This window comes from Mesitornis unicolor, unplaced genomic scaffold, assembly GCF_000695765.1.
Source record: "Mesitornis unicolor isolate BGI_N332 unplaced genomic scaffold, ASM69576v1 scaffold11077, whole genome shotgun sequence".
Classification (NCBI taxonomy): Eukaryota; Metazoa; Chordata; class Aves; order Mesitornithiformes; family Mesitornithidae; genus Mesitornis; species Mesitornis unicolor.
The window spans coordinates 10,133-31,814 of NW_010195765.1; the positions used below are offsets into that span (position 1 = coordinate 10,133).

At 38.9% G+C, this 21,682-nt stretch overlaps 1 protein-coding gene across 1 annotated transcript in view; it reads right to left on the reverse strand.

Annotated features, from left to right (window-relative positions):
* The window catches only part of SNX14 (sorting nexin 14), a gene marked incomplete at both ends in the record, with an annotated part of 48,144 nt that overhangs the window by 9,924 nt on the left and 16,538 nt on the right, over positions 1–21,682 (reverse strand). The window contains 12 exons of the mRNA XM_010188237.1: positions 264–465; positions 5,826–5,958; positions 9,767–9,793; positions 13,153–13,211; positions 14,028–14,152; positions 14,430–14,585; positions 16,362–16,476; positions 16,608–16,688; positions 16,780–16,824; positions 17,645–17,720; positions 18,007–18,163; positions 20,363–20,447. Of these exons, the coding sequence (XP_010186539.1) occupies positions 264–465; positions 5,826–5,958; positions 9,767–9,793; positions 13,153–13,211; positions 14,028–14,152; positions 14,430–14,585; positions 16,362–16,476; positions 16,608–16,688; positions 16,780–16,824; positions 17,645–17,720; positions 18,007–18,163; positions 20,363–20,447 (1,261 nt within the window). The remainder of the gene's footprint in view (positions 1–263; positions 466–5,825; positions 5,959–9,766; positions 9,794–13,152; positions 13,212–14,027; positions 14,153–14,429; positions 14,586–16,361; positions 16,477–16,607; positions 16,689–16,779; positions 16,825–17,644; positions 17,721–18,006; positions 18,164–20,362; positions 20,448–21,682) is intronic.

The window sequence follows — 21,682 nt, forward strand, 5'->3', positions numbered from 1 at the left end:
GTATTTTTGGAAAGAGAAAATCTCAAACTTTGGCACAAAGTCTAAAGGGAACTGATTCATGACGAGGAGTCAGTTCTCAACTTACAAATACTACATGTGATAATTTACCTCTCAAACACACTTCATCACAATTTTCAAGTCATTATTTCAAAATCAGAAGAACGTGTATGCAAAATACACTGCAACAGCCATCAGAATACAGCACGCTAGAATATTTGAGCTTATTTTTAAGTGACATCTTATTTATCCACAACATTGCATACCTGCCCTTCTATCATTTCTCTCTACATCAATGCAGAACACGGGAATTCTCTCCTTTCTGTCTTTTCTTTCCAAGGAGGGATCGTCAAAAAAATCTACATATGGGATGCTAATTTTCCACGCAGTAAGGTTGCGGGGTGTGTTTGGGGTACTAACAGCCTCCTCCGGAGAATCGTCTTCCATCACCATAACACCTTCTTCAATCTGTAAAGTTGCAAACATCAACATCTACAGTTCTATTTTAATTGGTTCAATCTACCTTTGCAAAGCTTAGATATAAAAATGAAACATAAATTGAATCTTTAAGCATGTGTCAGTAACTAATAAGAGAACAAAAAGAATCCACTTCATTAAAGGAGTTTCCATGAAGCTTAATCTCTATTTTTAGATCTCCTGCAAATTAATTTGAAGTTAGCAGCTTTTAGTGAGATCTGAAAGCTTTTTATAGCACTGTGATATTTCAGGGAAAAAAACAAAGAGGAAGAGGAAGGGGGGACAGAAGTACTAAAGGAGACAGCTGGAAGAATGAACCCCACAGGAATCAGCTTGGGTCCACCAGAATTACCTGTGCTCCATTTCCAGCGTCCTAGGACACAAATTGAAGACAAGAGCTTACCAGGTCAGGCCAAGAAGCTATTTAAACACAACCATGACTGGGACTGAATTATTCCTGCAGCCCAGAGCTCTTTTTAAGCAAAGCCATTGTAACGGCTCCTGCATTCCCCATCAGCTCCAGCCTCAGCACCTCGCTCCCAGAAACAGATGCACCAGGGAGCAGCACGGCTCTAATCCTCGCTGGCTGCGCGTACGGCAGCTCTGGTGCACGGAGTTCATAAACTAAACTCCACATCATAAAACATAATGCTGATTTTTCCATATGCAAGCAGGCCTTAGAAGCTGTGCCATGTGAACGCTGCAGAAATCCTTCAGAATCTGAACTGCACCGCACTGACATTCACTTCAGGCTCATCACAGCTAGGCTGAGCTCCCTGCAGGCAATGAATCACCCAGGTACCACACAGCACACCGACTCAGCTTCCTGGCAATGACAGAGGAAGCGCTACAAACCTTTTACCATCACAAACAGTAGAAAGATTATCTTCAGTATCTGAACTGAAAAATCCTGGCTTCAACAGCTACTCTTGGAAAGGTATTTATTTCTCCAAAGAATGTTTAACCCGATTCTCATCTTCACTACACAGGAAAAAAGGAATAATAATAAAAAAAAAAGTGACACAAAGGAATGAAAATGACTTCTGCAAATGAGGAGACAGCACCTGTGAGAAGTAAGGGCAGGGCTGGACTTAAACTCAAATAGGTGACAAAGCAAAGCAGAATGGAGAACGTGTGGGAAGATCAGCCTGTACTAAAGATGTGCTGGGGAAAAAGGTTCTTGTACTTCCACAAGTGTCAGCAAACAGATGAAGAAAAAGAGCAGTCCTGCTTCCTTATAAAACTCAAATTGTTTGAATCTAATTCAGCCTCCCCATCACCCTGCCTCCAGCCTGTCCCTTCTGCAGCGGTGGTCAGCACCTCACTCTTCCCACCACAACGTACAGAGCTATTAATTCTGTTGAGACAGGTTAGAGTTAAGCAACAACTCAAAACTACATTCTTTTAGTCAGTCTCACATACAGACTTTAGAGTACTGCCACTTGTTAAAGTTCAAACAGCAGATTTTAACATATGAACATATGCACAGCATGTGAAGCTACAGCAAACTGTAAAGCACAAATCCCACTTTCAAGTTATTTTCCCATAGCTTCATAATTTAAAGCCAAATTCCCCTTAAAGGCCAAGCTTAGGTGGTTTAACAAGTTTTGCCTGTATTGGGATAAACTAATTAACACATTAAGGCAATACAGCATCCCTCAAATAATTTTGGCAGTGTCTATGCTACAAAATTCACATGATCATGACTCAGCTGCAGCTGAAATGTAAATGGTTCAATACACAGAAGCAATCTTTGTTTGTTTTGCCTTTGCATAGTACTGAAATGATCCTCAAACTTCTACAGTGTGTCTTCCAAAACAGACCTCTGCGGATCCACTGACTGAATCTCTTCTCTTCAAAACACCTTTTTTGCTTCCACTTACCCGGTTTATTCAATGAAAAGAGAAACTAACAGGAAAAGAGCAGTCTCAGTTGCTGCTGCACAGAGACCACACTCAGCTGAGGTGGCTCCCAGTTTGAGAGCTAAATCACAGGCTCCTTCACAAGGCAAACAAAAATAACCCCAGCCTGGAATGAACTGTTAGAGCTCCCAAAGTGCAGGACAAGCTTACACCAAAGAATGGAATAAAGAGGACAGATGCTCTCTGAACTACAACAGAGCTGTCAGGTAGCTTCACATCTGCAAGTCTTCTCAGGTCTCACCCTCGTTTTCCCCCTTCCCCAGGTGTTACATGGTAGAAACAGCAGAGCAATGTTTCAGGACACCAACTCCAAGTCAACAGCAGCTGAGTTAGCGTGGACTGGGTGCAATTTGCACTCACTCCCTCACTGGGCTGAGCTATCAGCTGCCTAAATTAACACTTTATATCACACAGAATCACAGAATCGCTCGGTTGGAAAAGACCTCTGAGATCATCATGTCCAACCGTTCCTGTCTACCCCCTAAACCATATCCTTAAGTACCTCATCTACCCGCTCTTTAAATACATCCAGGGATGGTGACTCCACCACCTCCCTGGGCAGCCTGTTCCAGCCTCTGACGACCCTCTCAGTAAAGAACTTCCTCCTTATCTCTAACCTGAACCTCCCTTGGCACAGCTTGGTGCCGTTTCCCCTTGTTCTATCCCCCATCACCTGGGAGAAGAGACCAGCACCCACCTCTCTACAACCTCCCTTTAGGTAGTTGTAGGTGGTGATGAGGTCTCCCCTCAGCCTTCTCTTCTCCAGGCTAAACAAGCCCAGTTCCCTCAGCCGCTCCTCATAAGGCCTGTTCTCCAGACCCCTCACCATCCTTGTGGCTCTTCTCTGAACACGCTCCAGAATCTCAACATCTTTCTTATAGTGAAGGGCTCAGAACTGAACACAGTACTCGAGGTGCGGCCTCACCAGTGCCAAGTACAGGGGGATAATCACCTCCCTGGACCTGCTGGTCACACTGTTTATAATACAGGCCAAGATGCCGTTGGCTCTTCTGGCCACGTGGGCACGTGCTGGCTCATGTATATCCTGACTAAATGTGTATATTTGCACTAAAACAATCTCCACAAGAACCTCCTTGCAGAAATGCAAGGCCGTTCTAGAAACACTCAGGGTTACCCGATTCTGTAGTTTTAGACTGAACTGCATGCTTAGGCAATGGACTTGATCAAAACTCAACTCTTGCCTACATTTTGCAGCTCTCATCTTCTACCATTTATCCCATCAGTCAATAGTGATTATACTCCCAGCACTGCACAGTCAGCATCAGGGATTACGGCAGGTAGGGGACAGGCATTACCAAACCACTCATAAAGGGGCCACAACCTCCCTCTCTGCCACCTTCACTCACCCTTCCCAGGTTGCATTGAATCAGCAAAGTTTCACACGCCCATAACCTCATTTCACCAAACTCTTCTGACTCCTAGCCCGGTTTTGGGATAATCCTAAGTAAATTTGCAGACTTTTCCACTACGGCAATCACAACACCTACGTTAACTGTAAGCCAGGAAGCACGAATTTTGGGTGTTTTTAGTCCTCTTTCTAGACAGATTACCAACCTAAAATAGTTATAGGTTGGCTTAGTCTCTCCATTTCTTTTATCCAACAAGGCCACAAATTCAAGTCTAGATGTCTTCTGGCTGCCTTGGGAACAATACCTGTGCTTTAATATGCAGGATATCTTTTGCTATATTTAAACTTTAGCTGACAAAGATGGAATGTGGTTTCATCGAATTACTATTATTGTGTTAGCAGCTTACAAAGCTGCTGCCCAGAGCCACAGAAAGCTGCTATCACATATTTCTATCCCTATGTGGTTTCTTTAGACTTAATGGATGTTTTCTACAGAATTTAAGTGCAATCAACATGACTTTGTCAAAGGAAAGAAAAAAAATAGAGACATTGTTTGTTTTCTGTCAGAATGCACAGAACTCCATTTTACTGCCATTCTTTACCTTATATTTACCTTGAATCCACCAAGCTTACATTAACACCAATTACTTAATCTGGATCTGCACAGGAGGAAATAACTCCCATATCCTCTGTACGTAAGCTAATCAAAAAGTTGCTCATTCTGCATACTGCACTGCCACCATCTCACAACTACACTGCCATTTCCCAAGTCATGTTTTTCTTGTCCCAGAGAGCTCTTCCTGTTGACACCTGCTGGGGAAATACACCCAGCTCTTACTGTGACACTCAGTAAGGATTAGACTCTGTTTTCTCTGTCTGTCTCACTGAACTCAGCAACTTCTCACAAGTAACTGGCACAAAAATATGTTCTTCTTCTGAGCTCCACTGCTTCAATTATGTTTCTACTAATTCCTCCACTACAGGCGAATTATACTTCCATACCCTTTGGCTAGCAGAAACTATGACAGAAATGCTGCAAAATTAACCCCTTTTCATTAGAATCTCACCTCAAAAAGAGAGAACTTAAAACAACAAGAACTTAACTGTCCAAAAAATTAACTGCAACAGTTCTGCCTCCTTAAAGACATGACTTAATGCAGATGTAATTTTCCACAGAAAATTGCCTTTTTCTTCTCCTCTTAAAGAAAAAACAAAACAAAACCTAACACACATATCTAGAATTCAAAGTTGCTGAGTCCTTCCCACCCTCTTCTGAAAGCAATCCTGAACAAGGTGAATAATATAAACTCGTATTTACACCTCTCAGGCTGTGGAAAGTGAGCTAGCAGTTTATCAAGGTGACAAATGCTTAAATATGTAATATGTTAGCAACAGATACAAAAGGCTGAATTGGAAGACACACTGTAAAAAACCCCTATGACTACCAATAGCTTCTGACCTATTCCCTCCTCTTCCCTTTTTAAATTCTTCCATTTGTCCCCCAACTATGCTTCAGATACCACTGTCCCATGCCATAATTCTACCATTGGATCTATTAATTGCTGTTTCACATGAAATAAAAAATTTAGCTGAGGGAGACATGCAAGCCAAATAGTAAAGGACGATTGCCTCATCATCCTTAGAGAAAGCACTGCATCACACACCAACTCGACAGCAATTTCTGCACTACCTCATCTATGGCTGTAAGGTCTTATGGCAAGCTTCAGATGAAAAGCCATGCTCAGTCCTGTGCATACCTTACTACCCAGAATTATGAAATGGTATGGGAAGTTTATAGAGAAAATTCACTGCTTACAAAAATGTACTTTTTGTACTTGTCTGCACTAAAGCAATAAGCTCAGAGTCACACTGAGGATGTGGCCTTGGCTTGTGAATGAATACAGGAAAAACAAGGCAATTTAATCAGAAGCCAGCACATGGAAACCTTGCAGCGAAATAGGACAGCAGGAAAAGGCAGAAATTTAACATTTTTAAATAAGTAAAGAAGAAAACCCAACAACAACAAAGACTTAAGAGAAAAAAGTAAAGCTTTTACTCACAAAGTCATCTTCTCCTTCATTTAAGTTGTAGTTAGGCAACATAGCTCCTTCCATTGCAGAACTCTTGAATACACCTTTTATTTTGTTGCCTATTTTGCTGATTCCAAAGGATTCTCCTCTCTTCTGCGTGGTCCTAGGAGTACAGAAGCCAGAGTTCACAACACAAGGCATGTTATCACACAGCAGCTCAGCAGGCCATTGCACATCACTTGCAGATAAAAGAAACAACTCTAGAAACAAGTAGCCAATATATTTACAATTCCACTTAAATTGAAATTAATTTCTGCCAACTTTGTTCTCTGATCAATCAGCAAAATTTCTCCAGTTTCACTTATTAAGAGACAGGAGATTCCCATATGCTTAACCATGAACAGACAATAACGCTCTTATAATGTATCCCAGTAGTGCAGGACATAGAATAAACAATTAACTATGCAAAACTGTTTTGTTTTGACAGCAGAAGCTGCCTGATCGCTACAGGCACGCACTCCAAGGAGGTCACTGACATCGTCCTTTTCCATGTACTCATATTTAAATATTTATTCACTCTTGCCAAGAACTGCAAATGGTGTAATTAGATGCACTTATTTTTACATAAACATCTCAGAATTTTACAAGCATGTATGATTCAGGATAGATCTCAAATTTTAAGCATTAGGGACAGACAAAAGGAATGTGCAAGGCGCAAGACTGAGCATGAGAGAAAACAGATGCAACTGAAGAATCTTGGCTTGAAGAGCCAGCCTGACTGAAAGATGAAGAGTTTTTAGAGTCTTGCCACTTAGGACATACAAAAAGCAGGAAGATATGGAAACAGAAGGATAATTGGTCAGGAAGCACACTCCTTACTGAGAGATCACATTTTACAGCATTCTTGTGCCTTTACACAAGACCTGACACCAAAGATTATTTTTTACACAGAAATGCTTGTAATTCTGGAAAGAAAAATGTTTCTGTTGAATATGGAAACAGCCTAAGGTTACTTACGGTCATTCAATAAATAGAGTTGATAGGTGAGTTAAAAATTATTACAGTGAACTGCAGAATCAAAGACTCAAGAGAACATCAAAGATTATTGAGATTAAAAGCACAATTAGTACTTTAAAGGATGAAAAATGCCCTGTTTCTTTTTCCTTTAAAACAAAAAAATTATTAACTCCTAAACAGTAGTACCAAGAGACCAGCAGAGACCAGCAGGAAAAGCATCTTCATTGTCCATAAAACCACGCTGACAACATCAACTGCTGACTTTAAACATGCATGCGTGTGTTACTAATGCTCTTCCTGTTTATAATTTTACCCAGACTGTGTACATGACTAAACTTGTGTAAATAACCCACTGTTTTCCAAATCTTTTGCTTATTCTATCTCATATTATTATCAGCTCCAAAGCAGACAGGCATCATCTATCTTACTTATCTCTAACCAAAGATAAGGTTGCTTGGCTGTTTGTACTCTAAATCCAAGCTTGAACAATTCAACTGATTTTAATCAACTTATTCTATATGTTGTTGTGCTGAACTGCACTTTTCCACATTGGGGACCTACCTGAATATTTTCAAGAGCTTAATCACTGGCCTATCAAAGTATAAATCTTATTCGGGCAAAACCAGGCAGCTTTTCTAAAGGGTGATACTTCAGACCTCTGGCTTGACTCTTGAAGAAGTTTTCATCATTCCTGTGAAAACTTGTGCAAATCTCAAGATTCTGAACAAAAACATTAATTCACTCAAGCTGAGAGATTTGATAAGAGCACTCCAGGCTCACACCAGTTCTTTCCCCCCAGTGATCATGCTCCAGCTGAAGGCAAAATAAAGCTTTGCCCGTAACTGCAGGACTGAGCTGTATGGGGCCAGGACTCAACCTGATAGTAAGGAACCACCCCTTTCTGCCCCAATTCTGAGCCCAGAGAACACACCTCATCAGTGCAGAGCAATCACTAAACTGGAATGTGGGTATAAAGTGACAAATTAGGATGGGATCTCTTGGCAGGAGGATACACAAATTCAGAACAAAGAGTGGTGAATAAGAGGGCACATGGGACACGGCGGACAACACCTGGAGAGAACATAGGACTGGTTTGGCAAAAATCCTCAAGCAAGCACACAGAGCACAAACCAGATCAGATGAGTGTGGAAAGATTTGGGGATGTTAGCAGACAGACAGATAACAGGACGACCAAACTTTTGAGGATGCTGAGCAAGGAAAATAAAATAAATCAAAAAAAACCCCACACAGGTATCAGGGTGAAAATTTAATAGATTCACTGGTTAGGTAGAAACAGGAGAAAGAACTTAAGGTTAGGTGGAAGGGAAGAGATGGGACTAGGATATGGTCAGGTTCAAGGCATGGGGGAAGAAAGGAGAGGAGGTGGCCGTTTCAGAATAGAGACCAAGTCTTTATAGAAACCCGTCAACAAATATATATACACAACTCATTGGGAAAAGTATCCCACTCCCTCTAGTGCTGATCCACGTAATAACAATGTTAGACCATCAATCAGTTGCTCTCTTGGCAGGGCCTTGAGCATCGAGTCCACAGGTTCCAACATTTCTGATGAATTATGTGAAAACAGGAGGTTGAAACACATTTTTCTTTTTCTGTTTTTCTGGGTAGGTTTTTTTTTTGTTTGGATTTTTTTTTTAAGTTCCAGAAGTCCCACATGCGTAACATTCAAAAAATGACAATTTTTATTCACTCTGTAGCCGGCAATTGCAGACCAAAGGTTACATTAGTGCCGTGGTGCGCGGTGACATTCTTTAATCGTGGATGCTTGCAAAATACTCTTCCCATAGGACCTCTGCCCCATTCTGCCCACTGCACAGATCTTCACAAGCAATCGGCCAGGGCAATGCAGCTGAAGATGCTATTGCCAACCTCTGCGGGTCAAGAGGTGCCAGACAAGTCGTAGGAATCAGACAAGCCAGATATTTACATGCATGTGAAGTCAGAGTACCATTTTCTTTTGGCTGACTAAAACCCCTACACCCAATTAGCAGAAATGCTGAGCACACAGAGCTGCACTTAAAAATCAATGAACTGCACTTATACCTCAAGTATTTCTTATTGCTCAATGTTCTAGCAAGTTATAACTCAAGACACTGAACCGGCAAATAAAAGATAAAAAGTGTCTGCATATCTTGATTCCTAATCTGTTAAATGAAGTTGATAATGCTCCCTCAAGACTCAAAAATGTTATGAGTAATATATGAAATACTGATGTTCTGACAGATTCTGAGGAAAAGCCCATAATGAAAAAAATGCTTTCTGAGTTTGGATAGCATGTATTTGAAAAGGCACGAATAATGAGAAAACAAACCACTGAACAGCTATTAAGGCCTTCATGAGTGACCACTGACTACCTAGAGCAAATTACAGAAAACAGCTTATGTTGTAATCAAACCTATGACACCACAAGAAAAGCTGCAGAGAGAAGTAATTTGGGGAACTGCCTGTTTGAGTGCTTGATAATATTCATTTAATGGTTATATTTGCATACAGTGTTAGGCAGTGATCATCCTGCACACAGCTGTGCAAGATAAAACAAGTAGGTAAGTGGATAAAACCTGAAACAGCATCTGGAAATGTGACATGGAGTAAAGGAAAATTTGGAGCAGCTTGCAGTCACAGACAAAAAAAAAGCTTCAAGTTATGCAAATATACTTCAAAATGAGTAACAACAGACAAATTGTTGACAGCAAACAATATTAATACATTGCAAACCTGTGAAATTAGTAATTAAGCCATTTCTAAACACTTGTGAAGCGGACAGGAGGAGAAAAGCTTACAGCAGGGAGAACCACAGTTCAGTCCAGAGAAGACATTCACAATTTTACAAATAAAATGGGCAGTTAACTACTGTTATAAAGGCTGTGTGATGCAGTCATGATAGATGCAGCGTAACTGACACACAACATTTATCGAGTGTTAGACAGACTTACCGGAAGTCATCCAAACTCAGGCTACTTCTGTAACAACAGGCACATAAGTTACCTCAAAGCCCAGGAGAAAGTCATGATAAAAGAAAAAAAAAGCAAACAGCCCACACCCAAATTTGATAGACCTATCCCAACAAAACTGTAGAGGCTTCGATCACCATTACAATTTAATTAAAAAAAAGGTGGTACAATTAGGAGCTCCTGACCTAAAATCCTAAGAACGTGAAATGCGAACAGTACCTCCACATTTCATCACCACCATCTTGGCCTTTGAATTTAAAACCTCGGTTACTGAAACTTTCAGGTCTTCACTGGCATTCAGCACAAGCTGCTACCAATTCATAGAGAATGACCTTCATTCACAAAGTCACCTGTAGGGCCGAACTTTTCCTATAACCTACGTTCAGAAGTCATGCAGGAATCTAGTTCCTTTGACCAATAGAAAGAAAAGGCTGTGGATTTATTTTATGTAATAACAGCATCCCCTATAAGATACAGTAAAAACCACTATTAAAATAGTTTGATTTTTTTAATTTCACAGGTTTTAAGAACTGTCATGTATTTTTGACATTCTACACAACCTGATACATGAAACCAATGGCTCAGCCATCAACTCAGCAATTCCACCCAAGATGTTTAAATGGATTAACCACAAACACAGTCACCACACATGTTATTTTAATTCATTGGAGCTACTGAATGCTGGACAAACTGATATGGGATTAAAATATTCAAATTTCAGATTTTGTTTTAGACGAAGCACTGATTCTAAGGCATCTTATACTTTCTTTAGTCATATTACTTGTGAAGCTGGAAACATAACCTACCAAGTTGTGATTGATGGTGACAATCAGTTAGACTGCACACAACTGTTTACAAAATTAATTCTGTGGGTTTTACTTCTAACCACTCCCCTAAATTGTTAATATCTTTTCTACTCTGTCCTTTACTTGAAAAATGTTTTCATTTTATTGCTATCCCAATTGTGACAAATCAGGTGCACCTATTTCTATATGTGGTCATGGTGTGTAGAAAATCAAGACAGATATGCAGCTATCCAGAAATCTGGGAGTTTACATCACAAAATGGCTTTTTTTTTTGGTTAGACTTCCAACAGAGAGTGCCTTTAAGTAAGGTAGTGATGTATTATAAATACACAGATGTGAGAGAGGGAATTCTTGTTCAGTTTTTGACAGGTCGGAAGTTAAGTTGCCAGAATTGGAACTTAAAACATCAGTTTTCACTGGCCACACATTAAACATTAGGTGGAAAACAACCATTATAGAGTTAAACTGCTGACAAGCACAGCTAGTTGTCAAGTTATCGGAATATCCTCAATGTGACTTCTTTACACTCCAGAAATACTTGGGATTTCTCATCTACTACCTTAGTGGTTTTCATAGCACAATATTTGTCCTATCTGTACACAAAGAGCTATGATTATTTCGTACAGCTCAAAGTCATAATCCAAAACAGAAATTACACGCTGGTTGTCACTTCTTCCTACTTTCTCACTTTTGTTTTCTAGAAGCTGCTCTATAATTTTTCTCTCTTACAATAAATGAAATCTTCCAACACATTACCCACTTGTACATTCCCCTGGGATTTCGTATCTCCTACTTGATCTTATTTTTTAACCAGCGGTATCTATGCAATACACACAAATACCCCTAGGCAAAGCACCGAAGACAGGGAAAACAAAACTCATTTCTTTGCACATAACTTCCCTCAACTGGAAATAATGCTAGAAGAGGGAAGAGAAGGCAGGACAAGGTATGTGCATATGGATAACATCTGGAATCATGCCATATGCAACTTACCTTTTTCTGCCCCATGGCAGTGACTGTCTGTACCAGATTCTGCAGAGGGAAACTCCAAAGCAACAGGCAAACTAATTAAAAGATAACACCTCTGTTTCATAGAAACACACTGAGGTACCCCTCCAGGAACACACAGTATCTTGTATGACAAACCAGCGTATATACTCAGGGCACTGAAATCGGTCTAAAAGTGTAAGAGATACATTTCCAGTAACACTATAGATGCTGTTTGAACTCCAGGGGAATACGTTGTAACAGTCCCCAAAGTTTGCTTATTTTGTAACCAGCGATGTGTTTCAATATCTCCATTTAGAGATTGCCTATAATTTCACCTTTTCTGTTCTGTAAAGCGAAGAACCAAGGAGGTGACCTAAACGTTTTCAAACTTAAACTAGATTTAAGAAATGTATGACAGGATACTTGCAACTCTTGACATGGATAATTTGGGGAAATTTCTTTGCTAAGAAACAGAGGCTTGTCAGCACCAATCTGAGAAAGCACTATGTCAAAGCCCGAGTCCTGCATCTACAAGAACTGTAAGACTACATAACAGATACCACCAATGGAGATACATTAAAGAGAACGATCAGGTAGGTTTTGAAGAACATTGGCAGGGGAGTAGGGGATCCCACAGTAATACACCTCATAGTAGGCTGCAAATCAAGGGGATTGCTGCTAGGTGTATCTCTAATGAACACAGAAGAAGTTAACTAAATAGCTGTTACTCCTCTAGAACAGTAATCTAAGATAAAACACTAGCATTCTCTACAGTACTGTGGCTCTCATTTCATACCAAGAAACCAAGCCTATCCAAATTAAAGCCTGTCTCACTGAAGTTTTCCTTCTTTTGGCTAAATCACAAGAGCAATTTGGCTGGACTAATCTATCACTGAGCCATTCAGCATACAACAAAAGACAAGAAATGAGACCTCAAGCTTACTCAGCCCATCCCCACAGTGGAAGATCGCCCATCCATACACAGGAAATGCTCCTCCTCTCCACAGGCCAAGGAGCCTGAAGGTGGTCTGTACGTATACAGCCCAAACCCAGAAACAAAGCTTCTGACACCACATTTCTGCAATGAATGGGGAGAGCTGGAGAACTGAAAACACATTTGACTGAGAAGAAATGGCAAATCCTCCTTGTCACAACAAAAGGAGATCCCCAAGTTGGCTGATCACAGGGTACACTATACCTATGCCTGTAAGACCTGAAATCCAAGAAGACCCAGCTTGGCACCAACAAAATAGTATTCATATATAGTCAATTAAATCATCATTTTATTTCCATGTTATCTTATTCTCACTGTGAATTGATTTTTCCCTTCCCTCTTCTCAAATGTTGAAGTGTAGATCACATGTTAAATTCTTTAATGTAAAACACTCAAAGTGAAGAGACATCTTGTATATTTGCTTGCCCCCTCAGTATGTAATCTGTCCATTTAAAAAAGAAAGTAGAGCTAAAAATTCAGTCAGATTACTATCAGGCAGCATAAATATTCCTATGGTTTAATATTTTGATGCCTTTAATTAAAAAAGCAAAGAAAAACACTTATTCTACCATACTTACCGGTTAAACTTTGAATTGCGCGTTGGTGACTCTGCTCCTCTTAAAAGGTGCCTGAAGTACTACAACAAACAAATAAGGTATCAGAGAAAACACTGGCTTAACTGAGATAGGGGCTACTATGCACCGACATCGCAGAATTCAGGAAACAAGAACAGGAGTAAAAGGCGAGCTACCCATAACTTAGCAGCTAGAGCATTCGTTTGGAAAAGGACAGCACAAGTCTGGAATACATGCTCCCAGGAGTTCTTATTTTACCTCACAGAATCTTGGGATTAAAAAGAAAAACAAAAAGAGAACTGAAATTAAAATTTAGCCCCAAAATCCATGTCTCTTCTTTCTTAAAAATCAATCAATGCTTAATTAAAGCATTATAGCAACTATGGGAAAGATGACCATTAACACAATTTTTAAGAAATTACTTTATTAAGAATAATGCCAAGTAAGGCGAGTACCCAGACACCTGACCTTTTGGTGGTGTAATGCATAATGCTGAAGATACCCAAATAAAACCTTTGTATCTTTCTTTAAGTACCATTATATTCCAAAAAGTAAATAAAGAGATTCTTAGAAGCGTTCTATGTCTATCACACAGAGTACTTTTGCACCAAACTTGCAATCATAAAAGAAGGGCTGGAGAAGACTTTGTAACAGCAGTGGCATACACAAATTGCTACATTTTTCATCTGTTGACGTTGTGTTGAACTAGAATAAATTCAATTCTTTTACTGCAATTGGTTCCAGCTCTGGAACAATAACTATAGTGGAAAATTGAGACATTTTTCAGTTTCACATGTACGTCACTGCTGTAAATAGGGTATCCTAAAAAAATTATATAATCTTGCTTAAAGACTACTCTTCAGATCTGTCACACTTACCTCATCACTGTGACAGAACATTGGAGTAAAAACGTTCTCGAGCAGAGAAAGTACGTGCTCGTAAGCCTCAAAAAGACACCGCATAGTCTGAAGTTTCACAACATCCTCATATGTACCTTCAGCAACTATAAAAAAATGCAAATGTAAATAGAGATATACATGGGCATATAAAGTTTGGTTTTTTCCTGGTCCGACTTTGTGATTGCTTTGAAAGCCACTATAAGTCTGACATAAAAAAGATAAATAAACTGAGAAGGTTTAAACACAATATGGCAAGGGGGTAACAATTTTTAAAACTATGATGAAATTAGAGTGATCATTTTTGGATTAATTAGCCTTTACTTCATTACAGAATGCTGTTTAAATTCCAGTGTAAATTATTCCTTTCAAATGCAAACTTACTTCTTTGGATCTCTTCCACAATAAAAGGGTCAAATCTAATTTTGTCAATGCTTTCATCCAGGCAGTAAGTTTTGTAAATTTTCTGTACTTCCTCATGAAGAGACATCTTTTCGGTATCTGATAGTTCTGGTCGCAAAATTCGGTCATTGAATTCCTCTGAAAGTAAAGGACAAAAAAATGCACCTGTTGATTCACTTGGCTAACAAACAGCATCTCAAAGCAACTTAACATAAATTAATTTTGCAGCAGATACAGTAACCTGTAAAACTTGAACGCTATTAGAAACAGAAGAAGTATCAAAATCTCAGGTAATAACATAGCTGTCTACTTATTAATTATAATTCTTATTTGTTCATTAAATTATTACTGAAAATACATTGCAATTAAGCCAAATTATTCCTTATCACTGTAAGGATAAATCCATTAATTTGCTCCTGGTGGAAGAATGAATCAGTCAATGAACTTTTTCTTCCAAAATTACCAAATTGTAAGTTGTAGTTTTCTTTTAGCATGATTTCCAGTTCATGCTGGACACTCACAGAGGTCCAACAGCCCTTTACACCTGCCATCTGCCTATTCTGCTAGTTAATTCCTAAGACCCAACCCATCATATTTTCAATAATATCTTTAATATCAGACTAACTTAAGAATGAATTTCCCCTGACAAAATAAAACTTCTATTCAGCACAATTATTGTACAATCCTATTTGATTTATCGGTCCATCTCACTACTACATGACTACTAGTCGGAAATAAGGGAAAATAAAGTAACGTTTTATCCATTTTTCAATTAATAGACAAAAACCAACTTCTTCAGAGAACACTTACCAAGACCCTTCTGGAGTTTTAAAAATTTAGTAAGTGCTTCTTATCCAAAATATTTCTATCAGGTGAAGAACCACTTACAGTAGACAGCTTGGGACAGCATACCTTGAGAGACCTATGACTCATTCTTTGTTTTATAACCTAATATACAGACTTGCCACCTATCAGAATGCAAGAGAAGTTTAGAAGAAAGAGTTTTTCGGACAAAAAGCCAACGTGTTTGGAAGGATTATGAGCACATAAGAAGCTGCAAGCACAGAAATTGTTTATATTTCTCTTATGTAATGATTAATGATGCCTGCAGTATTTGATGAGATAAAGCCCAAGTTAATTCCACATCTTCCTGGTGTATGTATGGGCTTGGGATATGAAAATCAACCCACTATTTCCTAGGCAACATAGAAATACTTGTTTACTAAAAACCCAAACAAACAAAAAACCAAACAAAACCCACAAAACAAACAAAAACCCAAAAACCAAAACAAAACAATAAACACAAAGAAAGAGAAAACCAAAAAAAACACAACAAAAACCTCACACACGAAAAAACCCCAAAACCCATTTTGTTTGCTTCATGAGAAAGCAGGCAGCTTTTCAAACAACACTTGTGTAATGGTAAAATCAAATGCATGCTTCATAACCAAGGTACATGTCACTGAATAGAAGTTTTCAACCTCTCCCATTTCCTGCTACATTTCTATTCTTCATAGAAATCAAAATTTTACAGCTAAAAGAACATGCTCCACTTTTCATGATGAACAGCTCATTTTAGTAATACTTTAGTAACTACATATTAAAAAAAGGCAGATGGACTTTGTATCAGAGGCCAGAACTTTTTTCTTATAAGAATATTCTATTTTAAAATGTACAATCTTTATCAATAAACAGAAATATAATTAAGACCTACAGTCCATGCCAACATTAACGTTGCCAAGATTAGCATCCAAGAATCAGGACATATTAAAGTAAGTGAACACAGATCCTGAAAGGCAATGTCTTGCTTAGCAATGCTGCTAGTTCCAAGACTTAAATATTCACTTCAAAGTACAAATGCTTAAAGCTTTTAAAGATCACCAAATATTCCTCAAGACACATATGCAATCTTACCTACAGTCAGGCAGAACTGCAGCACATGGACTGCCCCTTCCTGCTTCAGGAAGTTCATAAACCGAAATAATAGGTCTTGCTGGTCCCTGATCTCCTTCAGCTCCAGTTTCAGGACCTTGGTAGGTTAGAAATGCAGTCAGCCAAGTTTCAGTGAGTACATAAATAATACAAGGATTTGCAGAACAAAAACAACAGGTAAAGTAAAAGAGTTATTCAAAACAGGAAAGGAATTAAATGTTTGCTTACAGATGGTTTTTTATTTCTCGGCTCTGCAAATTTCTGAAGGAATGGAACCAATGAAGAAGTAGGTTCAGTTGCTTTCTCAGGCTGTAAAAAAAAGTGACAAGAGACAATTGAGTAAGAAAGCTCCCCTAATGGGTGAACTAATTACTGCTGTTTTAACTTTGTCAGTACTCACCGGACTATCGTCAATGAAGATCAGCAGCAAATGGTTGACAGTGTCCTGCGGGAAAACACAATACGAAATTACTACTAAAGAAACTCAACAAATTAGATTAAAATCATTTCACTACTGTTATGCCCAAGTTTAAACCTGTGAATATATTCATACTTTAAAAAAAAACCCAAAGCCTGGCAATGTATGTTTGAGAATTAACCTTCAATGGTCTCTTCCAGCATTTACAAGTCCGGGAATTTCTGAGGAGACCTTTACCTGGTGGAGGAGTATTTTTACTGTTAGTGCAGATCTAATGAACTACCAACACTTCCACAGCTAAAATACTTTCTGCTTGCAGCCAGGTTTTGCCTTCACAATAATTGCTATTTTGCCTATTAAAATACACACCTACATAAAATCAAAGATGGCAGTGTTCCATCTTTAGAAATAGTTCTGCAAATAAGAGGGCATTTAAGGACAAAATAATTAAGTACAGCTGCAAAAAGGGCTGGTTTAGTTACACTGCTGTAAAGATACATACAGCTAGAGTTCAAGTAATTGAGCTCTTGTTTAAATGTAGTTACAGCAATTTGAAGGTGCTTATACTAGCACAGCATTCTCCCATTTGACAGGAACTGAAGTCCTTCATTAAAAATACATTGTTAAGAGATCACTGTAATTTAGTCAGTTCAGTCAGTTAAACACTCCAATCAGTTATAATGAACAAACAAACAAAAACACTGGCCACAAGATTTCTTCTTCTTTTACTCAGTCAAAATGCACAGCAAGTAAGTTATTGTGCATCATGTGTTTTACCACAACATACTTAGTAGAAAAACAGTAATAGTGAATAGATTAAGATTATTCCTGAGCTCCAAAGCCTTACAGGATCAGCCAAGAAATCCATTGAGGGAAGGAAAACAGAACCAGGCAGAATCTCTCGTATCAGAAGAGCCAAGGATCTGAAACAAAAAACAAAACAAAAAATCAGAACCAATACTAGACTACATTCTTTTCTAAGTGAAGTTTCCAATGCCATTATATTTTACTGGGAAATATTTTAGTATTTAATAATACCTTTAGCATGCTCGAATAGTTTCAAGACCAGTCAAAAAAACTCATAAGCAAAGGGATACGATGGAGGGATGAGGAGGATGAGAATGAAGTTCATTCTTTCACTCCCCAAAATTATTGTACTACAGAGAATGCTGGTACTTTAAAGAATACAGTACTAAGTAACTTCTATACCTGCATTCTGTTGACTTTGGAGGCAAAATATAAGGAAAAAGAAGTTCAGTAAGTTTTCTTAAGTAGTGAAGTTCATCTCTTCGGCTTCTCAAAGCAACATGGAGCTCTGGTCCGTATTCTTCTAAAGCAGCTTGCTGTAAAAACTCTGCATTTTTTACTGCAAGTAAAAACCAGTATTATGAGTTGTTTCAGCTTTTCCTTATTGTGAAATAAGAGGTAATTCCTGTTCATTTGAGCTAAAATGTTAATACTTTTAGTACATATACAACTGCCAAAGGGACACAATGTTGAAACTCTACAAAAGAGCCTCGGCTTTGACTTTGAAGCCTGGCTGTGTAAAAATAAAACCTCACATTGAAATAAGAATTCTTCCACTAAACAATCACAGTTTGCATGGTTTCCAGAATGTTTTCTTATTTTTAATTATTGAAGAACTCAACATCTTGATTCTTCTTAAAACCGAATTGCCCAAAGTAAGCCTGTACTTGCTGTTTTCCTGACCTTCACAGTTTCCCATTTATTTGACTTCTACCTATTGACTTGCCTACACACAATTTGAAATCAACGTAAACTTAAACTTTTATTCAATTCTGTTGTAGCTGTTTCCTGCTTAGAAAATTTAAAAACAAATGTGAAGGAACATATATTTTAAATGCAGCATAAATCAAACCAAAACCAGCATGGGGATCTGCAAGAGCGCTGCCTCTTATAAGGAGCTGGACGGAGTTGAAAGAATACCCACTTTATCAGATTAAAAAACATACATATTAATTAGAAGTAACAATGTTATATTCCTTCTAATCACTTCAAAGGCAAAAACTGAGCTGTAGTAAATCCGACACAGCCTCATGCCAAGAACCACTCGGGCACAGGGCAGGTACCTAATACATACCTGCTGTCTAGAAGGTTACAGCTCGTTTCCAGCACACTGAATTTAGGACAGAAGCCTGTTAGCTCACCCTTCACAGCCAAGAACCACAAGTGGTACCAGCTGACATGGAGGATGCAGGAATACGCCTGAAAAACCTGCCTACTCGGTGTCACTAACAGCAGAGAGAAGGAATGCACTCTCTGGCAAGGACACACATGGCAGTGTCTGTGTAAATAGGAATTACCAAGAGACGTAAGGCTAAGACAAGTAGGAAAAAAGGGAGTGACCCATAAAGTAATCAACTGAATAAAGGATTTAGAAAATAAACAAGCAGAAAAAGCTAGGCTCAACTAGCAACTAAAGCAAGACCTGAAAGCTGCCTCCGAATCACGTATTACAGTGGCCAATTTAGCAGCAGTTACTAGAAAGCACTGCTAAAAGTCATTTTCAGCTGCTACTTCACACATTTGTCCTCATGGAATGAGTCTTTCCCTTTAAAAGACTGAAGAAAATGGCTGCATTTTCAATGCTGCACATTTAAAATGCAGTTATTTGCTGCTAGAGAAAAGTGTTTCTGACTCCCTAGTAGAAATCAAAGGAAATATGAAATTATGTATAAATACATACAGTGCAAGTGCAAGATAATCTAGTAATATCTTGAAATTGCTGTTGTCCCATGAAAAACATCTAACATGACCACACATCTTATTATTCATCTTATTCATTACCCACTATTCACAGGACCAATGGCATATATTTCTTGATAGCAAGCAGACATTTGGAGGGAAGGGAGGAAGGTTCATGACTCCAGTGGAAGTAACCATCTGTGCTTGAAAGTTGAATGAAATCACATTTACTACATGCAACATTGTGGAACACAGCCAGTGGGAAAAAAAAGCCTATTTTCCAACAGCAAGTGTTCTATTTTTCAAATATTCTTTCAATGTGCAGCTTTAATATAAATTTTACGTTGGGCTTGTGAAGATATTTTTATTTGGGTAATAATTAAATATGCTTATAAACATAAACCTAACTTTTCAACATACTGAACAACTCCTGTAACTGCTCGATGTCAGTGTGCAGATGTGACATCATCCCAGCTATAAGAGTCACAGCTACAACAGAGTGCATGGACATGCAAATCCTCATTCGTAATTGCTCATCTGGAATATACAGGAAAAACTTCAAGAAGCATTGCTAAGTGATCTTGATTGCTCTGAATAGACAAAAAACACACTCCTGTTTACCATACAGAGAAATTCAGTACTTTTATTGTGGGGAAATGAATATCAAAACTGAGAGGTTATTTGTACTATAAGTTTTTCTCTATTTGTCATTGCAACCTTCAGAAGAAAAATGCAAAAGGATCTCTTGTTTTTTTAAAGAGAAGGCAGTGAGGATGAAAAGATTTAGCAAATATAACAAACATACAAAAAGAAACATTTATACTTGGCCTTAGAAACTAGCAACATATCAAGTCCTTACCTTTCTGCCTGGCCTTGGCTATCACCTCGATGTGTTTCATTGCTGCCTTGAGCATTTTCTTCGTTACAACAGTTGGAATATCAACCTAAATAGTTTTAAAATAAAAACAGAATTAGTCTAGTTTTTTCCCCCACATTTATTCCAGACAAGAACTATCAGACATATTAATTTGCTTAAATGTCTCCATTCTGACCATAAAATGAACCCTTAAGAAACAAGCCATGAAATCCCTAGGTGAACTGAGAGTATGCTCATTCTGGGCAAAGCACACAACACTGCATAGAAGTAAACACCACAAACACTGTGAACACATTTACTGTCAAATTGTTCCCATTACGATTCTTCTACTGCAATAATTACAGTGACACCGTTTGATTTCCAAGTCACAGCATAGGACACCAAGTTCTACATGAAGATTTGACCACCAAAAAAAGGAAGTTAACTATGCTTTGATTCTAGCAGCTGTGGGCCTTCACCCTCATCAATCCTGTCCACAAGGACTAAAAGCAAAGCAAAACCCTTCTCTCTACTCAGATGCAGAAAAAATGTTCCACCACAGGTGATGGCAGAGTCCAAAGAAAATTCTGGTTACTGAGTCAAGATGACTGTTAGTGCCAAAAACAGTATCACACGATGCTGCTCGCAGGTCAAACACTCCTGCCCAAATCACCCTGATGGCCCCTTGGTTGAATTTGCTGAGCTCTATCGATGTCTCTTTCATAATGAGGAGCCCCAGACTGGATGCAGTATCCTAGATGTCATCTAAGGAGTACCAAGTAAAGGCAGATAATCACTTCCCTTGATTGATTGGCTCTGCTTTGTTAATACAGCCCAGCCTCTGCTGCCAGCATGCACTGCTGGCTCATACTCAGCCATCTACTATGGGGTCAGGTCCATTGCAGCAGAGCCTCTCTCCACAACCAGTCAGCTACCAGCCTGTAGAGTTTCAAGGGATTCTTCTGCAGTAGTTTCCACAGAAACTTATCTAGAAACTGCTTTACACTTTGCATGTCCTTTATTTTAAGCAAGAGCAGAAAGCATCTCAAAGAAGGAAAGACGCAGCGGCAAATATTCAAAATTGAAGGCTTCTGATCATGGTGGCTTTTTCCCCTAATGGAGTTTGTCCCTTCTCAATAACAAGTCAAATAAAGACCTTTACCACAGAGTCATAGAATGGTTTGGGTTGGAAGGAACCTTAAAGCTCATCCAGTCCAACCCCTGCCATGGGCAGGGACACCTCCCACCAGCCCGGGCTGCCCAAAGCCCCATCCAACCTGGCCTTGAACACTGCCAGGGAGGGGGCATCCACAGCTTCCCTGG